The sequence below is a fragment of the Neovison vison genome, chromosome 6 (assembly GCF_020171115.1).
Source record: "Neovison vison isolate M4711 chromosome 6, ASM_NN_V1, whole genome shotgun sequence".
In the NCBI taxonomy this organism is placed as follows: domain Eukaryota; kingdom Metazoa; phylum Chordata; class Mammalia; order Carnivora; family Mustelidae; genus Neogale; species Neogale vison.
Window position 1 is genome coordinate 224,287,071 of NC_058096.1, and position 22,738 is coordinate 224,309,808.

General features: G+C 64.4%; 1 protein-coding gene across 1 annotated transcript; it reads right to left on the bottom strand.

Moving 5' to 3' along the window:
- Positions 1–571: 571 nt before the first annotated feature.
- Positions 572–20,995, bottom strand: HCN2 (hyperpolarization activated cyclic nucleotide gated potassium and sodium channel 2). The gene is made up of 8 exons (XM_044254744.1): positions 20,352–20,995; positions 9,991–10,414; positions 9,377–9,538; positions 8,730–8,948; positions 7,489–7,635; positions 3,678–3,918; positions 3,345–3,509; positions 572–1,464 (listed from the first exon to the last, which is right to left on the bottom strand). Exons 1-8 carry the CDS (start codon positions 20,993–20,995, stop codon positions 761–763), a joined length of 2,706 nt encoding a protein of 901 aa, XP_044110679.1. The 3' UTR covers positions 572–760.
- Between the last annotated feature and the right edge of the window lie 1,743 nt (positions 20,996–22,738).

The following is a 22,738-nucleotide window of genomic DNA, read 5'->3' on the forward strand; positions in this document are numbered from 1 at the left end:
CGCTGGCACCTGGGACCCAGCCGCGAGCAATCAGAGGCCGCCAGGCTGGGCGCCAATGCTGTCGTTTATTGCGCGGAATGGGGGTGTAGGGGTCAGGGGCGCGGAGCACGGAGGGGGCTGCTGCCTCGGCTGCCAGTACATTCATCCCGACGGCGGCCCGGCCGCACCCCCGCGTCCCCCGCGCCCCTGCGCTGTGGGGAAGACCCACCCCTGGGCGCGGGGCGCGGAGGGGGCTGGGTGTGCCGGCTCCGGGGACGTGACCACGGGGCGCGCGTGGACGGGGCCAGGCCAGTTATTGCGTGAGCGCGGGGGGTGGGGGGGCAGCAGGAAGCCGGTGGCCAAGTATTGCACTTAAAAACACAATCCCCATCGGACGGGCCGCCGGCGAGGGCGGGGGCGGGCAGGCCTCCACAGCCATCTCCTTCCGGCCACCGGGCCATCCCCGTCCCCGTTTCACAGTTGGGGGAACTGAGGCACCGAGGTGAAGGGGGCCCCCTCGCTCGCTCGCACGCAGGCGAGGCCACCGCCGGTGGGGGGTGGGGGCAAGAATGATGTGGTTGGGCGCAGGGCGATGGGGGCGCGGCGGGGGCGTAGAGGGGGCTGCCTTGCCGCCCCGGCCCGCCCCTCCGACTATGACTACCTAGGACTCCTCTATGGCTTCTGGGGCCGGCGGCCGGGGCAGCGCGCAATGGCATGGCTTTGGTGTGGATGACGGCCCCGCCCCCGGCCCGCCCGGGCCCGCGGGGCGGCGTGGCAAAGGTCACAAGTTGGACGAGAGGCGCGAGCGCGCGGAGTCCAGCGGGTCGAGGCCACCGGCAGCGCCGGGCGAGGCCGAGTCCCTGCGGTCCGGGCTGGGTGCCGCGGCCCGGGCGGCAGGCGCAGGGCCCAAGCGCGGCGTGGAGCTGCTGGCCGGGCGCGCGGAGGCCGCGGGGCCCGGGCCGGGCGCGCCGTGAGGCAGCGAGGGCTGCGAGGCGGACAGCGGGCGCGAGGCCCGACTCAGGCGGCGCGCGGGTAGCGCGGGTCCGGCGCGGGGTGCGGCGGGGGAGCCGGGCGGGCCGCCGTAGGGCGAGGTCCGCGGCGCCCGGGGGCTGGCGGGCGCGCCGGGAGGACTGGCGGCGGCGGGCGCGGGGCCCGGGGAGGCGGCGGCAGAGGGCGCGGCCGCGGGCCCCGGCGGCGGGCGGCGCACGAGCCGCGGCGAACCCAGCGCCAGTGGCCCCACGAGCGGCCGCGCCACCTGCGGGCAGAAGCTCATGGCCACAGCTTGCTGCAGCGTGGCGATGGCCGAGGTGACCTGCGGCGGGGGCGGCGGCGGGAAGAGACCCACGCGCGGCCCCAGCTCGGCCTGCTGCACCATCTCGCGGTCGTACTTGACGATCTCCTGGATGATGGCGTTCTCCTGGTTGTTGAACACGCCCGAGCTGAGGTCGCGCTGCACTTTGTGGAACAGGATCGAGTTCTTCTTGCCTGGGGGCAGGACAGGGGCGTCAGCGGGGCCGCTCCTGGGGCTGAGCCGGGCGGGGCGGGGGCGGGGGGAGTTGCTGGGGGTGCGCAGGGACACGAGGGGGCGGCAGCCTCATCCATGCACAGCCGGCAGGCAGGAGTGTGCCGTGTACAGAGCATGGTACCCAGCGCCTGCTGCGTACAGTAAAACCTTTTTTATATACTGCGAACACACATGGAGCACCTCCTGCATACAGCCAGCGGGTGCTGGGCATCTATACATCCCACTGCGAGTACCAGCTCCTGCTCTGTACCGCCGGTGCGCACAGACCACCTCCTGCATGCCACCATGAACCTGCTGGCATCACACACGCACGTGCACACACACACACACCTGCTGGAGATCATAAACCTGCACGGAGCACCTCCTGTATACAGTAGCCACTGAGCACCTGCTGGATACAGCAAGGACGTGGAGGGCATGTGGGTGTTGGGCCCTCGTTCCGTAGACTAGCACACAGGGGTCAAGAAACCGCTGCATCCGCGTAAGCACTCCCTGTATACAGCGAGCGTGCTCAGGGCCCCTCCTGCCTATGGCCGACTGCCTGTGGTGTAGAGCAGACAGAACTGAGCACCTCCTGTATGCAGTAGGCAGGCATGACCTGCCACCATGTGCATACAGCAAGCAGACATTGAGTACCCGCTGTATTCAGCAGGCACTAATCCAGTACCTGTTTGTAGTAGGCATGCAGAACACCCATGGCATAGGCAAAGCGGGCACAAGACACCTACTGTATACTGCCAGCTTGCCCCGAACACTTCTTGTATCCAGGAAACATGTACTGTGCTCCCACAGTATACAGCAAGCATGTGAAGTGTGTGTGGTGCACACGAGGCAGGTCTTGCTGGACAGCAAGCCCGCGCCGTCCCTCCCGGGTGCTGAGCGCCCGCAGCGGGCGCCGAGCCGCATGCCAGGAGTGCCCGCCGGACAAGCACGTCGGAGCAAGTAAGTCTAAGCATCTTCCACTTGCACGTGTGTGGAGCACCTACTGCACAGAGCAGACTGCTGAGTGCCCGCTGTGCGTAAACACGAATGGAACGCTTCCGGGGTCTCCTCCAACACCCGTGCACGCCCCCCAACCCTTGTCCTCTGGCTCTTTATTCCCACGGACAGCAATGGGGCCCGGCCTGCCTGACTCTGGTCCTCGGTGGGTCCTGACGGCTCCACCTCTCAACCACTTCTGACAGTACCCTCGGCCTCTCCCTACACCCAAGGCCACCAGTTGAGGCCAGGCCTCCATCTCCCTCCTGTCACCTACCCACGCTCGTACAATGCAGATCCTATCGGCTCCTCCCCTGCCTAGCACCATCCGTGGCTCCTCACTGCTCCTCATTCATAGTCCAAACTCCTGCCTCCCCAGCTAGTGGGTCCCGAGTGCCTGGTCCCCGCCTGCTTCCCCAAGCGCCCTCCTCCCGGCTTCTGTGCTCCCTGGACCCCAGGCCTTGGCCTGTCCACGTCCACTCCCAGAACATGCCTTGTCCCTTCATACCTGACAACACTCCTCCCGGCCTCCACCCAGCATCACAGGGAAGCCCGCCAGCCCCCCAGCCCCTCCTCTGTAGCAGAAGCCCGAGCACGGCCTCTACGACAGCCTCCCAGTCCGGCCGCGACACCGACGGACACACCAGAGGTGCTCCAGAAGCATCTCCCAAGGGAGCAGAAGTTCTGCACAACTGGAAACACGCCACACTCCCTCCCCCTTGGGAGACCAGGGCCACATCTGGCTACGAGCCAAAGCAGGTCAGAAAATCAGGTCTGGGGACCAGAAGGGCCCTGGAGGGTCCGTCGGCGGGCCACGCCCCCTCTTCACGGGCCATCGGCCCCTGGAGACCAGCCCACTCACCGATGCGGTCCAGGCGGTCGATGGCCACAGTCTCGAAGGCCCGCCGCATCATGGGGTACTCCTCTAGCACCTCGTTGAAGTTGTCCACGCTCAGGGAGTAGAGGCGGCAGTAGGTGTCGGCACGCACACTGGCCGTGCGCCGGCCCCGCGTCAGCAGGCAGATCTCTGCACGGGCCGGGGCGCGGCCTCAGCCCAGCAGGACCTCGGCCTCCGAGCAACACCTTCTTGCCCTCCCAGCCCTGGGGCCTCCCGCCTGCTGTGCCCGCGGCCCAGCCGCCTCCCCTCTGCCGGGGTGCACCGCACCAGCACCCCTGCGGGCCCCCGGACGCTCACCCCCGAAATAGGAGCCATCGGACAGCTTCATCTCCTTGTTGCCCTTGGTGAGCACGCTGAGCACGCCGTGCTGGATGAAGTACATCTTCTTGCCCACGGTCCCCTCACGGATGATGTAGTCGCCCGGCTGGAAGACCTCGAACTTGAGTTTGGTCAGCATGGCCGTGACAAAGTTGGGGTCGGCATTGGCAAACAGGGGCATCGAGGCCACCAGCTTCCGGCAGTTGAAGTTGACAATCTCCTGGAGGGGTGGGAAGAGGGGTGACACAGGGCCCAAGTCCTTGCCCCTCTGGCCCTCCTTTGGGGGCTGTCTCCTCCTCAGACCCTCCGTTTCTTCATCTACCAGAGGAGTTCAACACTGTAGCCTGAAGCAGGCACCTTCCTTCCCGGGCAGACCCCGGAGGCTTGACCGCAAGACAAGATGTGTGCTGAGTGCCCGCCAGTTAGCTCTGTTGGCCACACCCGCCCGTGCGATTAGGCAGGAAAGGCCATCAGAGACATAAGAACAGGGAAGGAAAACAGGACGCCAAATCCCTCCACTATCTCCTTTAACATGCTGCCCCGGGAGCCCAAAAGCATCCACCGGAAACCACAACGGTCAGAGGAGTCAACCCAAACAGCAAGTGAGAACACAAAGGATCAGCGCGCCAACCCGAGACCGGTCCGGGGCTCCGCGGCGGCAGGGGTCAGGGTGAGGTGGGACGTCCCGCAGTCGATCTGAGCGTGAGTCCCGGGAGGGCCCCACGCTCGCCCATCGAGTGCGCACACCCCGGTAAGACACGTTCCGATAAAAGGGGAGCTGAGCCTTCCAAACCGACAGGCCTCTTGTGTGCCAGCGAGCCACGGAGAAGACGACACAGCCGACGGGAGGACCCTGTTTACGCCGGCACGGAGCGCCGAGCAGGACGGCAGGGCTTGACCTTAGAGACGTCCGGACGCGTCTGAGGAGCGCGCAGACACCCGAGAGGCACGGCGGGAGCGCGCAGACACCCGAGAGGCACGGCGGGAGCGCGCAGACACCCGAGAGGCACGGCGGGAGCGCGCAGACACCCGAGAGGCACGGCGGGACGCGGGCACGCGCTCCGTGGTCAGGCAGACCTCCTCACCGCGTGCGGACGGGACGTCCGCTCTCCCCACTTGTGGACACGAGTGTCCAGATCCCAACAACAATACCATTGGGTTTGCTTGGGAATTGCTGAAACTAGCCGAGGTCATTTAGAACAAATGACCAAAAGTCGCAGGAAAGCCTGCCAGTGAGAAGAGCCGGGCGGTGGGGCGAGCCCTCCCACGCGCCGCTCCATGGGGTTTGGCACACAGAGCAGACGGGACAGCGTGTTAGAAGTCCGGAGATCTGGCCAAGCACACGGGGGCATGCCGGAGGCGGCCCCAGCAGTTATGAGGCAAAAACCAGACGTTTCAGCCCCAGAGCAGAAGATGAACGTGAATCCCCGGTAATCCCAAACTATCCACCGATAATCCCAAAGCGAGGTGTGTGGAAAAAACCCAACCACACAAGTCCTACAAGAAAGTATGGGTGAGCCCCCAGATCAGGGTGTGCACAGCGAGCAGGCATGTGCACCTGCTGTATACAGGTATTGGGGCCTACTATGTACAGCATCGATATACTCAGTGTCTGCTGTATACAGAGAGTAGGTACTGAACCCCCGCCCTGTACAGAAATCAGGGGCTGAGAATCTGCTGTGTAGACACAATGGATGGCACCTGCTAGGTACAGAAATAGAGCAAACACCATCCACACACTTAGTACAGCAATCACACATGTCACACCTACTGTATACAGCAAGCACTCGTGGAGCATGAAAATCCCACGTGGCTGCCACAGATACACCTCTCACCCCTTAGCCCTGTCCTAAATGCACGAGCAAACCCACAAAAGTGAGTGCCGTGCATGGCCGCCCGCGGAGCTTGGGGACCCTGGGGCCACCAGCCCTGGGGCCTCACTGCCTGAAGGATCTTGCAGCTCAGAGGGAGCACGCCTTTGCTGTGTGTTAACAAAGAACATGGAAGATACAGCAGGAGCAAATCAGGTAGAGGGTCAGGATAGAAGACAGAAATTTTCTGAATGCATGTATTTTTGTAAATTCAACCTTGGAATTGCAAAACGCTTAAATAATTACCAAATCTGGCTTGCGAGGGGCTGGGGGAAGGGAGCCGGGAGTGGTGGCTTGCAGCCATGGGTGCCCTCCTGGGGGCGACGTGCGGTGTGCTTAGACAGTGGTAATGGCCCCACGAGAGCCTAAGGGACTGCGGGCCAGCTGGCTGGCTCAGCCTGTGGAGCATGGGGCTCTCCATCTCACGGCCCTGAGTTCAAGCCCCACACAAGGTACAGAGATGGCTGAAAATGAATAGTTTAAAAAAAAAAAACAAAAACAAAAACTGGGGCACCTGGGTGGCTCAGTGGGTTAAGCCTCTGCCTTTGTCTCAGGTCATGATCCCAGGGTCCTGGGATCGAGCCCCACATCCGGCTCTCTGCTCAGCGGGAAGCCTGCTTCCCCCAAACCCCACCTGCCTCTCTGCCTGCTTATGATCTCTGTCTGTCAAATAAACAAAATCTTTAAAAAACAAAAACCCCCCCAAACCATGGGAATCTATGTCTTACGGTCTGTGGGCTCTCTCTCTCTGAAGGAGCGATCCGGAACAATTAAATGTTCTGTGTGAGGTTAAGCACAGTGCCTGCCTCGTGGGAGGTAATGGCCCCCACCCTCAGAAGAACTGGCAGCCCTCCCCGAGCAGGACCCGTCCGCGCCCAGGACCCGTCCCCGCCCCACCCTCCACCCTCCCCCGCCCCCAACTCCCTCCTAGTCCTCGCCCTGGTCCGCAGGACACGCGTCATCTTTCCCGCCTCAGGGCCTTGGCCCCGGCTGTGCCTGCCACCTGGGACACCTGCGGGCTCGCCGGGCCTGGCTCAGACGTCACCTTCCCCATCCCCCATCCTTCCCGGAGCTCCTCCTGCCCCCTGGCCGTCACTGCTGTGCCCCCCCCACCTCCCTGAAGGCACAGGGTGGAGCTCAGAGCAGGCGCCCAGCTACCACCTGGTCAGGGTTGTGGGCTTAATCCTGCCCCCAAAAAACACATGTTCAAGTCCTGACCCCTGGGGCCTGTGGACAGGACCTCGGCTGGAAACAAGGTCTTGCAGGCGTCATCGGCTAACACGAGGTTGCACTGGAGTAGCGTCACCCTGAGCCTAGTGACAGGTGTTCTCATAAGAGCGGGGGCACAGGCACACAGGGGAGGAGGTCACATGACGGCACAGGCAGCAGCGATGGGATGGGGGGTGGCCACACACAGAGGGACACCAGGAGCTGTGAGATCCAGGAAGGACCCTGTCCTGGAGCCTCCGGAGGGCATGGGGCCCCATGACACCCGGGCCTGGGATTTCCAGGCTCCAGAACGTGACAGAGGCCAGGCCCTGTCGTCGGAAGCCCCTGGCTGGCGGGAACCGAGCTGCTCTGGGCCCCCTGCCCGACGCCACACCGGCCACGAGGGGCAGAGCTTGGACAGTCAAGACCCACGACCACACTGGGTCCGCCGACTCCCCTCAGCCTCTCCCCCGTGTCATCCCCCCCGCCCCGCCCCGTCTAGTGAGGGAGCCCAGACTGGCTAAGCGGCATGAAACAGAGGCTGTGGGGGAACCCAAGGGGCATCGTGGGGGTGCAGCACGGGAGGGCTTCCGGCCGCTGAGACTGCGTAGGTGCGGCCCGTTGGCACTGTATGGGCTAACCAGTCTCTGGGACAGGGAGCCTGGCAGCCCCTATTTCCAGCCGAGGGGCCCCAGCGAGGGTGGCCTCACCTCCCGCAGCGGCCCGTTGAGCTCCCCCAGGATGCTGTCCTCATCGAACATTTTGCCCTGGTAACGGTGCTCGTAGTAGTCGTGGATCTTCTGGCGGAAGTCGGCGGGCAGCTTGTGGAAGGACATGTACTGCTCCACCTGCTTGTACTGCAGAGCGGGGGGGGGGGGTGGTCACCTCCGGCCCCCCCCCACTTCAGCCCACATGGGTGGCCACCTCCAGGCCCCCCCACCCCACTTCAGCCCACATGGGGCTGCTGGCTTTGACAACAAGGACAGCAAACACGGGGGCCCTATTAAATCAGAATTTCAGATAATACAGAAGTAGTTACAGGCGTCCTGTGCAAGGTGTGGACGAGCTTACACTGAGAAGAGTCACCCCTGTGTTCTGAATTTTATCTGGCAGCCCAACCCCCAGAAAGGGAAGCACAGCTTGACTTGAGGCCCTTGCAGTAAGTAGGCTGGACTGGATCCCCCAGGTCCCCCGAGATCCTGGGCGGAACCCCTAGGCTCACCTCTCCAAAGATCTCGCCAGAAACTAGCGGCTCAGCCCCTCCTGATCAGGGCGGGGGTGCCAGGCCCTGCTGTCCCCAGGATGGTGCTCCCAGGGGTGCCCCATCCCGTTTCCGCCCCGGCTGCGCCCGGATGCAGCTGCCCTGAGCTCAGCGGAACCCGTGATGCCGGCGGGTGGCAGTGCCGGCTCATGTCTGGGTGTGAGGCCCGTGGCTTCCGGACAGCCGGGGTTCCTGGCCCCAGGCCCAGCTGACCCGGCTGACCCTGCTGGCACTGCTTGGGGCAGTGGCCGTGGGGGGCAGTCACAGCTGCCCAGCCAGGAGCGGCCACTAGGCACTAGGTAGCAGTGCAGGCCAGACGGACTGGTGTCCAGGAGGGCCAGCACCTGGGGCCATCACCCCCTCAGCCCTTCCCTGACCCCCCAGCCCTAGGACTAGCCCTGTGGAGGCTGGGCCCAGCCCCTGAGCGTGTCCTCCAGCGACCCTTCCCTGCCCCAGCACCTCCCAAGCTGTCCCAGAGACCCTGGGCTGAGCCCCGCCCCCTGGACAGCTGCCCTCTGGGCTCCAGACTTCCCTCGCCATGCCCCGGACCTTCCCGGCCCTCCTAGTCACGGCCACAGACCTCTCAGGGTCCTCAGCCCCTACAGCTCCCCACCGCTCCCCCCCCCCATCTAGGCTCTGCACCGGAAGCCGGGGCGGCGGGGCGGCCCCCCCAGCACCCGCCCCTCAGACCTTCTCCTGGTACTGGCGCCGAGAGGAGTCCAGGGACTGGATGAGCGCCGTGGCGTGGCCGATGAACATGGCGTAGCACGTGGCGCCCACGATCATGCTCAGCATCGTCAGCCAGATGTCCGTCATGCTCTCCGGGGCCTGCCGCCCGTACCCGATGCACAGCATGTGGCTCATGGCCTTGAAGAGCGCGAAGGAGTAGAGCTCGCTCCACGAGTGGTTCTGCAAGGCCGTGGTGGGGCCGGTGGGAGGGGGCTCACGGCCCTGGGGGGCGGGGGCGGGGGCTCACGGCCCTGGGGGAGGGGACGGGGCTCACGGCCCTGGGGGGCGGGGCGGGGGCGGAGGCTCACGGCCCTGGGGGAGGGGGCTAGGGTGCTCACGCCCCGGGGTGTCCCTTGACCCCAGACCCGTCCGCCCAGACCCTCCGGACGCCTGGGCCTGAGTCTGGCCCCCCACACTAGCCCCCGTTAACAGGCAGCGTCTCAGCCGGGAGCCCACAGGCGCTGGGGCCTCCCTCTGTGCTTCCGACGGCTCGCCGCCCGGGCTCCGCTCGCCCACGGCGGGCTCGGGCCGGGCGGGAGCTGCCGCTCGGACGACGGCGTGGAAGTCGCCCGCGGAGCCCCCCGCGCCCGCCGGCCGCCGCGGCTCACCACCATGCCGTTGATGGAGACCCAGCAGTTGCGCGGGAAGTCCTGCAGCATGGGCACCAGGAACTGCAGGCAGCCGTCCCAGTGGCACAGCAGCAGCATCATGCTGATCAGGTTGCAGATGCGCATGACGGCGCTCGCCAGGTCGTAGGTCATGTGGAAGATCTGCGGGGGGCCGGGCGTCAGGGTCCCCCCGACCGTCCCGCCGCCGCCCCTTCGCCGGGGCCGGGAGGGGGGCGGCGGTGTGGCGGAGCAGGCCCAGCGGCCGCGACAGGTGCGCAGGCGCCCCCCGCCGCCCTCGGGGTTAGCCGCTGTCCCAGCCCAGAGGGCGTGGCCCGGGTCGGAAACCTGGGGTGGGGGGTATGGGGGGGCGACACCGTCTGGCCTGGGTCCGAGGACATGGGCGGCAGGGGTCAGGTGACTCTCCGTGCTGTGCGGGTCCGACTTCGGGGAGGGTGTGCCGAGGGGGGCCGTGGATCCTGCTTTTCCAGGGCGCAGGGAAGGGGGAGCGCGACCGCCGCACGGGTCCCGGCCCCGGCCCGCGACCCCCGGCTCCGCGCCTGTCCGCCCCCGCGCCCGGCCAGCGCCCGCCCCCGCCCCGCGCCCGCCCCGCACACCTCCTCCCACTGGTGGATGTAGCGGATGAGGCGCGAGAGCCGGAGCAGCCGCAGGAGGCTGAGGATCTTGGTGAAACGCACGATGCGCAGGGCGCGCGCCGTCTTGTAGACCTCGGAGTCGATGCCCTTCTCCACGATGAGGAAGATGTAGTCCACGGGGATGGAGGACACGAAGTCCACCACAAACCACGTGCGCAGGTACTTCTTCTTGATCTTCTCGGGGTCCAGGATGATCTCCGTGTTGTCCTCGATCACGATGCCCGTGCGGAAGTTCAGCACCAGATCCATGAGGAAGAACGTGTCCGAGACCACGTTGAACACGATCCACGGGGCTGTGGTCTCGTCCTTGAAGAAGGTGATGCCCACAGGTATGATGATGAGGTTTCCCACCATGAACAGCAACATGGTGAAGTCCCAATAGAACCTGGGGGGAGGCGCGGGCGGTCACGCCTCCAGGCCTTGGCCGACACCCAGCCCTTCCGGGGTCCAGATGGCCCCACCTCACACCTGCGCCTGCCTTCCGGGACCAGGCCAGACCTCACCTCCTGCAGCAAAGCCAAGACTTTGGCCTCGAGTCACAGTTAGTGTGTACCCCCGCTCCGGGTACTCTCTGCTGTCTGGCTCTCTGGCCCCCAGACGGCACCCCACTGCCCGCTGGGCTCCCCCGCCCCCCCGCTTCCTTCCGGCTGACCCAGCTCCCACTTTCCCTCCTGGAAGAAGCAGGAGACCCGGCAGAGGCCAGGAGATGGCCCCCAAGCTGGTTATGTTTCCCACGACCAAAAAGGTCCAAGCGTTCAACACAGGGTTAGCGTCCAAAAAACCCACTCTGGGTGGGAAGGAGAGGGGAGACCCGGAAGGAGGAGGGGGAGGGGGGGAGGGGAGTGGAGAGCAGGCACAGTGGGGGGCAGCAGGGGCTGGGGAGGGCGGGAGGGGGCGGGGCAGGCAGGATCCAGAGTCCAACACCTTCTGGACCAGCTGGGCTCCCACCTGAAGACAAAGAAGGGGGGGCCCTTACCGGCTGGGAGGCAGCAAGGAAGAGGCGGGGCACCCCCACACCCAGGGCAGCTGTAGGGCTGCCTGGGAGGCAGGAGGAGCTGAGGGGCAAGATATTCAATGGGACAGAGTCACCTGAAAACGGATTGGGGTTGGTCTCACTCCCAACTACCCCCAGGACAGAGACACATCCCTGGGGTCAACTCAAAACTCTGCCTGGGAGTGCTCTCAGAGAGAGGCCTGTCCACGCAAGGAGCATCTGTCGCTGGCCGGGCAGGAGCCCTGCGTGAATCCCGGGGCCCACTGACGGGTGCCCAGCACTGTAGGCATCGAGAAAACACCCATCAGAACTACTCCAAGGAGAAACCACTCTGTTGGTTCCTCAAAACTGTAAACAGAGGGGCGCTTGGGGGGCCCTGTTGGTGAAGCATCTGCCTTCAGCTTGGGTCAGGATCCTGGGGTCCCGGGGACCAAGCACCACAGAGCGGGGAGCCTGCTTCTCCCTCTGCCCCTCCTGCTGCTCAAATAAATAAATAAAATCTTTAAAAAAATGGAAACAATTACTGTCTGACCCAGCAGTTCCGACCCCCGGGTGTGAACCCCACGAACTCAGAGACACCCGCACAGCATGTTCCCAGGGGTACGATTCACAACAGCAGATGGAAGCTTGTGTGGGTCGTACCCACACACGGTCCCTACGAGCGGGAGCGCCCCTGGCCTCGAGTAGGAGTGAGGCCCCCATGCCTGGCGCCAGGGATGGACCCTGAGCCCACGACGCGCCGGGAGGGAACTTGGCACAGGACGCCCCACGGGGTGTGAGTCCACACGTGTGACATGTCCAGACCAGGCTCCTCCATGGACCGGCAGGGGGCTCGCGGGGGCTGGGGGCAGAGGATGAATGGGGAGGGGTTCTGTTTGGGAGGACGAGAGAGTTCCGGACTCGGACGGTGGCGATGGCCGTGCACCACTGTGGTTGTACTTAACGTCGTTCAGTTGTACATTTTTAAACATTACACGCCATTAAACATTACACGCACATTAAACGCCAGCCTCTCTGTGTTGTATATATGCATGCCCACACACACACACATACGTATCGACACTATAAAAAACACAAGGAAAACTCAGAGCACAGGATGGAGGTCTCAGTGCTGAGCAGATGCCCCAGATCTGGGGTTGGAGCCCACACTCCCTGCCTAGATTCAGGTAAAGGAGGGTCTCGAATTTTGAACAATCTTTTATTTTATTTTGCTTAACAGTGTGAGGAACGACCCCCAGCCCAGATCACGCATGTCAACCTGGCTAGCTCCCTCCAGGTCTCCACCAGCCCGCCCCAGGCCGCCGTGGGCAGGGCTCTCCCAGGGGCTCAGCACCCCACCCCTGATCATGGCTGGGGGTCCCGCATGCATTTAGAGAAGGCTCAGTCACACATGGGCAGGACTGGGCCCCTAAGACCCTCAGAAGCCGCCCCTCCCTGACTCCCCCTTCCTGGATGACCGAAGAGCGGACTGCGGTTCCCAGGGCTGGGGGACTCGCCCAGACTGGCAGAGGCCGTGAGCTCCAGCCCTGGCTTGGCCGCAGGGAGTGGCCGGCCCCTCTCTGGACAGCACTGTGAGGTGCCAGCAGCCAGGCCTGCAGGCGGACCCAGGCGCTCCACCTCGGGCAAGTGATCCCAAGGAAACTGTCCAAGAGGAAGAGAAAAAAATTAAAAACCAATTTGTACCAAGATGTTCACAGTAGCTCAGTCTTCGAGAGCCAAAGGCTGGAAGGCACCCAGCGTCTGGCACCTTGGCGGCAGCAGCCAGACCTGGGTTGACACCCGCTTTTCCGGCCGGCTGGCAGGTGTCGCTTGGGCAAGTCCCGCAGCTCCAAGGCCCTCACTCTCCCCTCCCTCAGGGAGGCGCGGGCAGCCTCTGAGGGTCCTGCGGGGCCACACCCGGCGCGGGGAGCCTTCTCTGAGCGGCCGGGATGGGGGACAGTGGGAGCGCGGGAGAGCCTGGGAAGCGGACGAGGACCTCCAGCGCAGGGATGGCCAGGATCTGGGATTAGGGGCCCCCCCAGCTCCCCATTCTCACCGCCTCGCCGCCCCCCCACCGTGCTCCCCTGGTGCTTAGAGCTTCTAACCCCACCCCCACCTCTGTGACCAGAGTCCTGTCCTGCCTCCTCGCCCGACTTGGGGCACAGACCCTGGGACAAAGCAAGCAGGAAAGAGTAACTGAGAAGACCAGAGGGCCTAGAACCTCTGCAGGGGAGCCTAGAAACCACGAGAGCGCCTAGAAACCATGGGGTGGGGGGACTAGAAACCACCAAAGGACCTCAAAAGCAGGAGGTAGACTAGAAACTACCAGGGAGAGCCTAGAGACTGGGGGGGGAGTGCTAGAAACTACCGGCGGGGGGGGGGGGGAGCTCAAAACCAGAGGGGAGACTAGAAACTACCAGAGAGAACCTAGAAACCAAGGTGGTGGTCGTGGGGCGGGGGGGGGGGGGGGGACGACCAGAAACCACCAGGAGAGGCTGGAAACAATCTGAAAGCCTGGAGTGTGAGGTCCTCCTCCACGGACATTCTCTCTCTTCCTCCTCCTCCTTCTTCTTTTTTTTTTTAAGGTTCTGTGTTTTATTTTTATTTTTTGAAGATTTTATTTATTTGTCAGAGACAGAGCAAGCACAAGCAGGGGGAGCAGCAGAGCAGGGAACCCGATGCGGGGCTTGATCTCAGGACCCCGGGATCACCACCTGAGCCGAAGGCGGAAGCTTCCCTGACGAAGCTTCCCGGGCACCCCGCTCTCCTTTATTCTTGGGGTGGGGGTTGGGCCAGGCACCACGCTTCTGCACCGATAGACGAGAGAGGTGACCCAGCCAGGGAGCGGGGCAGAGCGGAGACCCACGCCTTCCGGTTCCAGGACCTGAGCTCTGGCCTCAGCCTGCCTGTTTGGGGCTGGGGTCCCATCTACTGCCCGTGGTCCCTGGGGAATGACTGTGGGCCTGCCACTCGGAGCTGCCGGTCTTCCCGGGCTGGGTAGGGTCCCCTGGGTGTATGAGGAGTCGGGAGTCGAGGTCCGGCAGCTGCCGAGGAGCTCGGGACAGCTCTGGGCAGAACGGCCCAGCCCCCGGCCATCATTAGGGTGACCGTCCACTCCAACCGGATGCCCCACATGGGCCCAGAGCCCTGACCCTTGTCCTCTCGAGCCCCGGGTCCCTCTGGAAGGGGGCAGGAGGGCGAAGAGGGGCCCCGTGCAGACCTACCGAGGGGAACCTGAGGGTAGGGGCAACCAATCCAGGCAGGGGGACAGAGGAGCCCCTGCCCCCGAGCCCTCCCCTGACCTTGCTCCTGGCCTGCGTGGCCTGGGATGAATCTCTCTCTTCTGAGCCTCAGGGCCTCATCAGCCCAGACCCTTCCCTCACTGGGCCACCCCAGCATGACTGGGGGACATGGACCACAGGAGTCCCCCGGGGCAGCCAGTAGACGCTGGTGCAAGGTCAGCTTTCAGCATCGGCGGCCTTCAATGACTATAATTTAAACCCCTATCTCAGAATCTTTCCTGACAAATCACAGGGAGACCCCAGTGGGGTCCCCGCTTCTGCAGGAACCCCCAGATCCCTCCCGTTGTGTCTCCAGTGCAACCCTGGGAGGGCAGCAGCCTCAGAAGGGCGGGCTGATTGGAAAAATAAAAATAAAAAAATAAAAAAAAAAAAAGAAGGGCGGGCTGGGGCGATGCACGGTCCCCCTGAGTCCCCAGGGAGTGCAGGGCTCCACGGCAGGGACCCCAGCCGGGGCCCTGCAGCTGGGAGAGGGCCCCAGTGCCCTGTCCTGGGCGCACCGCACACCCCCGCAGGGGCACGGGTCCTGGCACTGACACCACCCTAGACCCTGTTCTTGCTGGAGCCACTGCCCTTCCTTTCTCTGGGCACGGATGAGAGCTGAGCGAGAGAAGCCAGGTGCCCAGACTCCTCCTCCCGCAGGACCAGGGGGGCAGGGCCAGAGAGGGGCCAGCGAGCATAGGCAGCACCCCCCACCTGAGCACCCCCCTCCACAGGATCCGGCAAATCTGAGGAGATCAGAGCCCAGAGGTGGGTGATTAAGGGCGAGCTGGGGATGGAGGATTAGGGGCCTGAGCCCTCCCGTGAGGAGTGTCAAGGATTAGGAATGGAAGCTGCCTAGGTTCCGCCCAGATTCCAGGGTGAGCCTGAGAGGGGCAGGCTGCGGGGGCAGGGGTAGGCCAGGTGTGAGGACTCTTGGTGGCCACACAGACCCAGCTCTCCCCTGGCGTTCCAGCCTGGAATGGGGCGGACAGGCCTCCCACAGAAACAGGTCAGTGGATGGGATCCTCCAGAGGGTCACAGGTTAGCAGGGGGGTGGGGGGGTGCTTCTCAGGAGGTGTGGAGCTTGGGCAGATGATGGAGAAGCAGCTGTTTGCAGACAGAGGAAGCAGCAGTGCAAAGGTCCTGTGGCCTCAGTGGTTTGTCCCCTTCAAGGCCAGCCAGGTGGCCTGGTGCTGCAGAGGGGAGAGAAGATGTGGGGCAGCCGAGCTCTGTGGGGCCTTGGGAGGCTTTAAGAGAGAAGGAAAGACAGACAACTGTGTATCCTGGGAAGCCTGTGCTGGCAGTGGGAAGGTCAGGAAGGGGGCAGAAGCGAGAGTCCAAGAGGGAGATGGGGTGGCCTATGCTGGGTGGATTTGGGGCAGGCTTCTTGAGGGGGGAAACGAGGCAGGGTGTGGCACGCACCCTACCCCGAGCAGACCCCTGGTCCTGCCCAGGCCCCATGATGCTGAGGTCAAGGGCTTGGAGATGGGAAGTTTTAAAAGCAGGGACCAGAGGGGTGCCTGGGGGTCTCAGTGGGTTAAGCCTCTGCCTTCGGCTCAGGTCATGATCTCAGGGTCCTAGGATCGAGCCCCACATCAGGCTCTCTGCTCAGCGGGGAGCTTGCTTCTCCCTCTCTCTCTGCCTGCCTCTCTGCCTGCTTGTGATCTCTGTCTGTCAAATAAATAAAAATAAAATCTTAATTAAAAAAAAAAAAGCAGGGACCAGAAATTCTAAATTCTGGCAGGAAACCCCTGGAGAAAAGAGGGGGACCTCAACCACAGCTGGCCTCTTCCCTCTCCTTCCAATGGACCATGGAGCTTCCTCCCTCCCACCAGGTGGGCCCTGGGGAAGTGGCTTTGTCCCCTGTCCTTACCTGACCCCAAAAGACCCACGCTGGGTCCACAGCCTGGGAAAGCCTCCCACCCGGGCCCCCACCACACCCCAGATAATGCAGGATTTATTCTCATGAGCTAACGCAGGATTTGCAGAAAGCACAGCATCCTGATCTCCCGAGGATCCGCTGGACCATCTGGGGTGGGAAACAGGGGCCTATCGTGCCATTGGTTTCTTCAACCCAGCCCCTCCAACATTCCATTCCCCCTGGGGACCCCCAGGGGAAGTCAACACCCACTGGCCCTGGTTTGGTCTAAAGGCCTCTGAGGGGCAGGAAAGGGACCAACTCATCTCTTTTGCCCTCACCCCAGGCCTCCCAGAGACAGACAATCGGGAACATCGACCTGAAGACCAGCAGCGGCAGGAGACACTCAAGTCAGACCTCGGGAACTTGCAGACTTAGGGATGGGTTAAGCCACTCACCCAAACTCTGGGGCGATGAGGACTCTTGGCCCCTGGATCAGTGCTGGTCCAGGGGAAGGGAACAGGAATTAACTGCATTTCTTTTCTTGCTGTCTTGGAGGGGAGGGGCAGAAGACCCTGCCAAGGCCTTGGGTACTCAGTGAGGTTCTGGCCGTGGCTGTAGGCCTCCCCACTGGCCCCAGGGCTGGTCCCCTCCTCATCCTCTGGTCCTGACATCCTTCCCAACTTGGGAACGGACTGTGGGGTGCCCCGAAGGAACATCAAGGCTTCCACAGCTGATGGTTCCCTCTGTCCCTTGAACTTGGTCCTCCAGAGCTCACCCCCTGCCCCAGGGAAGCAACTAGAGCATCTCTGTGGCCTTCTCTGTGCCGACACCAGAGCTGCCCACAGGCCGGGTTTCCGGGTGAAGAGACAGCCTCAGAAGGGGCCGGGTCGGTCCAAAGCGCCCCAGGAGTGACAGTCACCATCCCACTGGCCTCTGCTCAGGCCCCATACATGTCTCTCAGCGAGCCCACAAACACTCCAGACCCCAGGAAGGGACGAGGCCTCGACGGGCCTCATGCACATGGCAGCGGCTGAGAGGCAAGCCAGCCACACGAGTGGAAAAGGCCACTTCTGACGCGAATGGCAGGGCGCGCACACACGTGAGAGGGAAGGGGAGAGGGCCCAGGGGAGGCAAGGGGTGAGCTGGGAGACCAAGGGTCAGAACTGGGGCTGAGGGCATGTGAGGGCAAGGGGGCAGCATGTGCAAAGGCTGGTCTCTCCAGGGAAGCGGGGAGAGGGGGACGCAGCAGAGAGGGCACCCCTCTTGCTCCCACCACCCCCTCTCACGTTTGGGGAAACCAAGGCAGGAAGGCCCCAAGGGGACTCAACCCCGGCCATGGGCAGCACAGGGCCTGGCTGCAGACGGCCCCAAACACCGTCCATCACTGGGGCCTGGTCCGGGAACACCACGGGCTCCTGCCTTCAGTCGGGCCTTTCCCCAGGAGGCGTTCCGCACCCATTCCCACTGGTCAAGAGCCTCCCGGCCCCCGAGGCCCCTGCAGCTGCCACGGGAAGGCCCTCGGAAAGCCGGAGCTCAGGCAGGTGGAGACACGGGGGCTTCGCACAGGGAAGCTGGGGGCCGGCGGGGGTGCCTCCCTCCCTTTCCAATCCTGTACAGTGCGTGGGCACAGGCACCAGAGGCCGTGGCGTCTGCACGTTCGGGTCAGATTTAAAAGGGGGCAGGGTGGAGAAGTAGGCCTGGAAAGGCCCCTCACCACTGCTCCATGAGTAGTTTCCGAAAACTCATACACACAGAAACAGAGCGAAGACCCACAGCCCACCTCCCGCTGCCCCCGTAGCTCCAACAGTCCCCAGAATGCCTTGTTCCTCCCACTGCTTCCTGGCCTGGATGGGACGTGGCCAGAGCCCGGGGCCGCCTGGCAGTTGAGAGTACAGACACCGGGGCCAGACTGCCTCGCTGCAAACCCCTGGTTTGCCCCTGACTGGCTGTGAGGCACTGGGCAACTGGCTTTTCCTCTCCCTGCTCCCTTCCCTGAAGAGCGGCAGCACCCACCTCACAGCGGACATGAGGACTGAATCAGTATTAGGAAGGTGCTCCCAGGGGCGCCTGGGGGGCTCAGTGGGTTAAAGCCGCTGCCTCGGCTCAGGTCATGATCTCAGGGTCCTGGGATCGAGCCCGGCATCGGGCTCTCTGCTCAGCAGGGAGCCTGCTTCCTCCCTCTCTCTCTGCCTGCCTCTCTGCCTATTTGTGATCTCTCTCTGTCAAATAAATAAATAAAATCTTAAAAAAAAAAAAAAAAGGAAGGTGCTCCCACAGCACCTGGGCCAGGAGGACCTTGGGAAGCTTAGGGTCCTGAATCAGAAGGGCCTAGAAGGGGCACACGGGGCACTGTGGAGGCCCCACCACAACCCAGATTGGAAATAACTTAAGCTTTCCGTTTGACAGTGTCTCCCCAGTCCCAACGACAGCCACACTCCCCAAACCTGCTTGCTCAACTCTGTTGTACAGTTTATCTGCTCAGCTCAGACCTTGTGGCCTGCCCAGATTCTCACAGGTGACTATGCTGAAGACGGCCCAGGGACCAGGAGGCCCAGCTCCCTGGCACATCCTCACCTCAGACTACAAAGTGCCCCAGGGCCACCCACTGCTGTTGGGGGGGGTGGGGAGTTCCTGCAGGCAGACAAGCTGGAGAAGACCCAGGGCAATGGCTATGTTTTGAGCCACTTCCCCTGCCCACTGCGTCCCTGATGTCGCTTCCCAGCCGGCTGGCCAGGTCACAGGAACATGAGTGGAGACACTGACCCAAGCTCTCCCAGCCCTAGGACCACCTACAAGGGAAATGCAGGTCAGGCCCAGCCAAATGCACCCCATCTGGAACACACATCCCCAGGTCGCCTCACCCCTGGCCTCTCTCTAAAAACTCAAGCCACCGGTCAAGACTCCCCCCATCCCCCAAGGGTAAGGAGTTGGAATCCCAGTCTGGCCCTGACTCCTGTGCCCCTGGGGCCTCCACGTCCCAAGCCACTGAGCACGGGAGCTGCAGAAGGTCCAGGACAAGGGAGAATCCCACAATCCCCCTTCTGTACTCAGGCTGGGGTGGGGGGGGGCAGGCAGGGCTTGAGAAGAGCCAGAGGCCAGGGGCCAGGACAGCCTTCCCGGGCGCTGTCCGTGGTGCTGAAACCGCGGTGGCCGGCAGCGCCGGGCTGGCGCCGCCGGTGAAACGGCCGGAATGGCAACTCACCCCTCCTTCACGGATACACAACTTCACAGGCACACACACTGTGCACACAGCTCAGCTCCTACCGACTGCCCAGCGATGTACATCCACCCCATGCACACGAACCCCATCTCTCCCCAGCACATCTACCATGCAGACACACCCCTAGGGACCAGACTGCCCCCCAGATCACTGGGCCTATGGCCCAAGGGCCCACGCCCCCTGCAGTCACATGCCTGTGATCACACACACACACACAGCCTGCAGTGATACGGTTCACACTTGCAGGCCACAGGAAGCGTGCCCAGGAACAAGAACCACAAACATATGTGGCTGTGACCTCACACTGGGCCTTGCTCTGAGCCTTTCCACGCATCAACCGCCTTAATCCATATCCACGTCTACACACCCACTGACACATGGGCACGCCACCCAGTGGCTCCAGCTGCTGCGGCCAGAGAGGGCAGCTTGGGGACCCCAGAACACTCAGCGCCCTGTCCTCAAAGTACCCAGGCCCGGGGACCCTGAATGCGCCTCCCTGAGGTGTGGACTGCAGGTGGAGACAGTGGGAGAGGGCCATGTTCCCTTAACCCCTTCTCTGCCAGCCTCTCCCGGACACGTCCTTCCCGGGCGCCCTTCCTTCCTCCTTCCTTCCGCTCTGCCGCCTCCCCGGCGCCCACGTTCCCCTCTATTCGTCCTCTCCGCCCCTCCGCGCTCAGACCCTGGTCCTGCGACCCGTGACGCGCGCCCATCCCGCAGGGAGGGAGATGCCAGGGTGCGTGGGAGGGGGCGCGCCGGGGTCACCGCGGGAGCCTGAGCGCGCTTCCCAGTCCCCCTCCAAGGGCGGAGCCTCGCGCGCCCGGGCCATTACCGGGCGGGTTCCGGACGCGCCCGAGGTCACCGAGGGGCCCCGAGGTCACCCACGGGGCGCGCAGCCCCGCCCTCCCCGAGGTGCGCCAAGGACGGCCCCCGCGCGCGTCCGCTCGCGGTGCCCCCTCCTCGCCGGCCGGCCCCTCCCGGTGGCTGTACCTGAAGTCGCTGTACGGGTGGATGATCCAGGCCCCCGCCGACTTGACGCGCTCCTGCTCGCGCTCCACGGCCTTCTGGCTGCCGAACATCCGCAGCGAGAACTTGTTGACGCCCGGCTGCAGGAGCGCGCCGAACTGGCGCTGCATGAAGCTGGCCTGGCTGCCGCGCGGCTCCCCCGCGGGGCCCGCCTCCTCGCTGCCCGCTTCGTCCGCCGGCCCCGGCCCCGCGCCCGGGCTCGGCGCGGGCTCCGCGGCGGCTCCGCGGCACGAGAACGACACCTTGGCCCCCCGCGCCGGGCCCTCAGGCCCCGCGGGGCTGCACTGCGGCTCGCCGCGCCCGCACTCGCCGTTCGGGCTGCCCTTGGCGGTGCTCGCCGCGCCCGGGGTGCCCGGGCGGCCGCACGAGCTGTCGCGGCTGCGGAGCCGGGCCCGCGGGCCGCCGTCGTCCGTCGCCTCCGGGGGCGCCGCCTCGGTCCGGGGCGGCTGCTGGGGGGGCACGGGCCCGGGGCCCGGGGGGGGCGCGGGCGGCGGCGGCGGCGGCGGCTGCTGCTGGGGGGGCGCGGGCGGCGGCGGCGGCGGCGGCCCCGGCGCGGGGGTCGCGCCCGGGCTCTCCCCGGGCCGCCCGCCGCCCCCGCGCGCGTCCATGGCGAGGCGGCGCCGGGCAGTGCGGAGCGGAGCCGCCGCCGCCGCCGCCGGCCGGAGCCCGAGGGAGGGGGGGAGGCGGGGCACGGGCTGGGGCGGAGCCTCGGGGGCGGGGCCTGGACCGCGGGGGGAGGGGCGGGGCAGGGGCCCCGCCTCTGCTGGAGCCCCCTCCTGGCGCGCCGCCCCTCTACCCCGCGCGGGGGAAACAGAGGTCCCGCTGTCGGAGCCGGTCCAAGGTCACGCGGCCTGAGGCCTTGGAAATCCGCTCAGACCTCTTCCCACAAAGGGAAACTGAGGCCGGCGAAGCGGAAGGACACGTCCAAGGTCACTGAGCCCAGCCATCGGGCCAGAGGCTCTGCGCTCCACCTGAGCCAGGGACCCTCCCTGCGTCTAGGGCTCACCGATCCAGAGGGCGCAGCCAGGCGCGCAGAAATGCGACCGCCGGATGCCAGCCTCTTTCCTTTCTACAGGCTTGATAATTTCCGTCATAGAAGGATTTTTTAAAGGGCAAAAGAACCCTTGCTTTGTAATTTGAAGGCCCAGAACAAAAACCCGGTGGGAACGTGTTGTGTGCGGAGGGGCAACATGGGGTCCATGCCACCAGTCTCCAGGTCCCCCAGTCCTCCCCTCTTTCCCATCTCCTGCATGGGAGGAAAACTGGGGCCAAGAGGAAGAGCCACTGGATGCTGCTGGTGCCCGCCCCCCCCACCCTCAAACAGTGTCCTGAAGTTCAGTGGGGGACTTGGGTCTCCTGTGAGACTGGTGGGCTTTAAGATGGGGAAGTTAAGGGACGCCTGGGTGGCTCAGTGGGTTAAAGCCTCTGCCTTAGGCTCAGGTCATGATCTCAGGGTCCTGGGATCAAGTCCTGCATCAGGCTCTCTGCTCAGCGGGAAGCCTGCTTCCTCCTCTCTCTGCCTGTCTCTCTGCCTACTTGTGGTCTCTGTCAAATAAGTAAAATCTTTTTAAAAAATAAAATGGGGAAGTTCCCAGGGTCATGGGGAGGGGGGAACCCAGATTCCCTCAGCATTTCCCACCAGATGCCCACATGGGCGTCCCACCAGACTGGCCCATTTCTCTGTCTCAGGCTCAGGCCCCGGCTGACCACTCAGCCCCCAGCTCTGGGAGGACAGCTGAGGCTCTGTGTCTGGGGCTAGAGTCAGCTGGGGCTTATCTGGCGTTAGGTGGCATGGGAGCACAGGCCCAGGACCCTGTCCCTTGGTCCTCATCCCAGCTCAACCAGAGGGTGGCGGGAGGTAGTGAGAGCCGGGGATGGAGAGAGACAGGACAGAGAAGGAGCCTCTGGCCCCCTGGGAGCCACCACCCTCAGGGCACTTTTCAGGGGAAGCCACCAGCTGCCAGTGTGTCTGGCCCATGAAGGCAGAAATGGAATTGTCTCTGCACACAGCCGGCACCCCTGGGTGACCGAGGGAGGGACCGAGCCGGGCCATCTTGAGCCCCCGCCAGGCTGCCTCAAGGACTCAAGGAGGCCTCAAGGACTCCCGTGCTTCTGCCAAGCAGGCCTGGCATCCCAGGGGGCTGCTCCCAAGAGCCTCAGGCCCCCCAGACCCGCGGCTGCAGGTCTGGGTGGGCGGGGCCGCTCTGGGTCCTCAGGGCGAGGCAGCAGCTGGGCGGGCCGCAGAGTCGGCGGTGCCAGGCTGCAGCCAGCCCCCGGCAGATGTGTGCTCCAGCTGAACGGGCATCTTTTATGCTCACCCTGGGAGCGTGTCAGTCTGGGCAGGCCGCCAG

Coding starts and splice junctions, on each gene's coding strand:
- HCN2 (XM_044254744.1), bottom strand. CDS start 20,995: ATGGACGCGCGCGGGGGCGGCGGGCGGCCCGGGGAGAGCCCGGGCGCG. Junction 9,539..9,990: donor ACATCCACCAGTGGGAGGAG/GTGTGCGGGGCG, acceptor GGCCCCCCGCAG/ATCTTCCACATGACCTACGA. Junction 8,949..9,376: donor TCTCCATCAACGGCATGGTG/GTGAGCCGCGGC, acceptor ACGGCCTTGCAG/AACCACTCGTGGAGCGAGCT.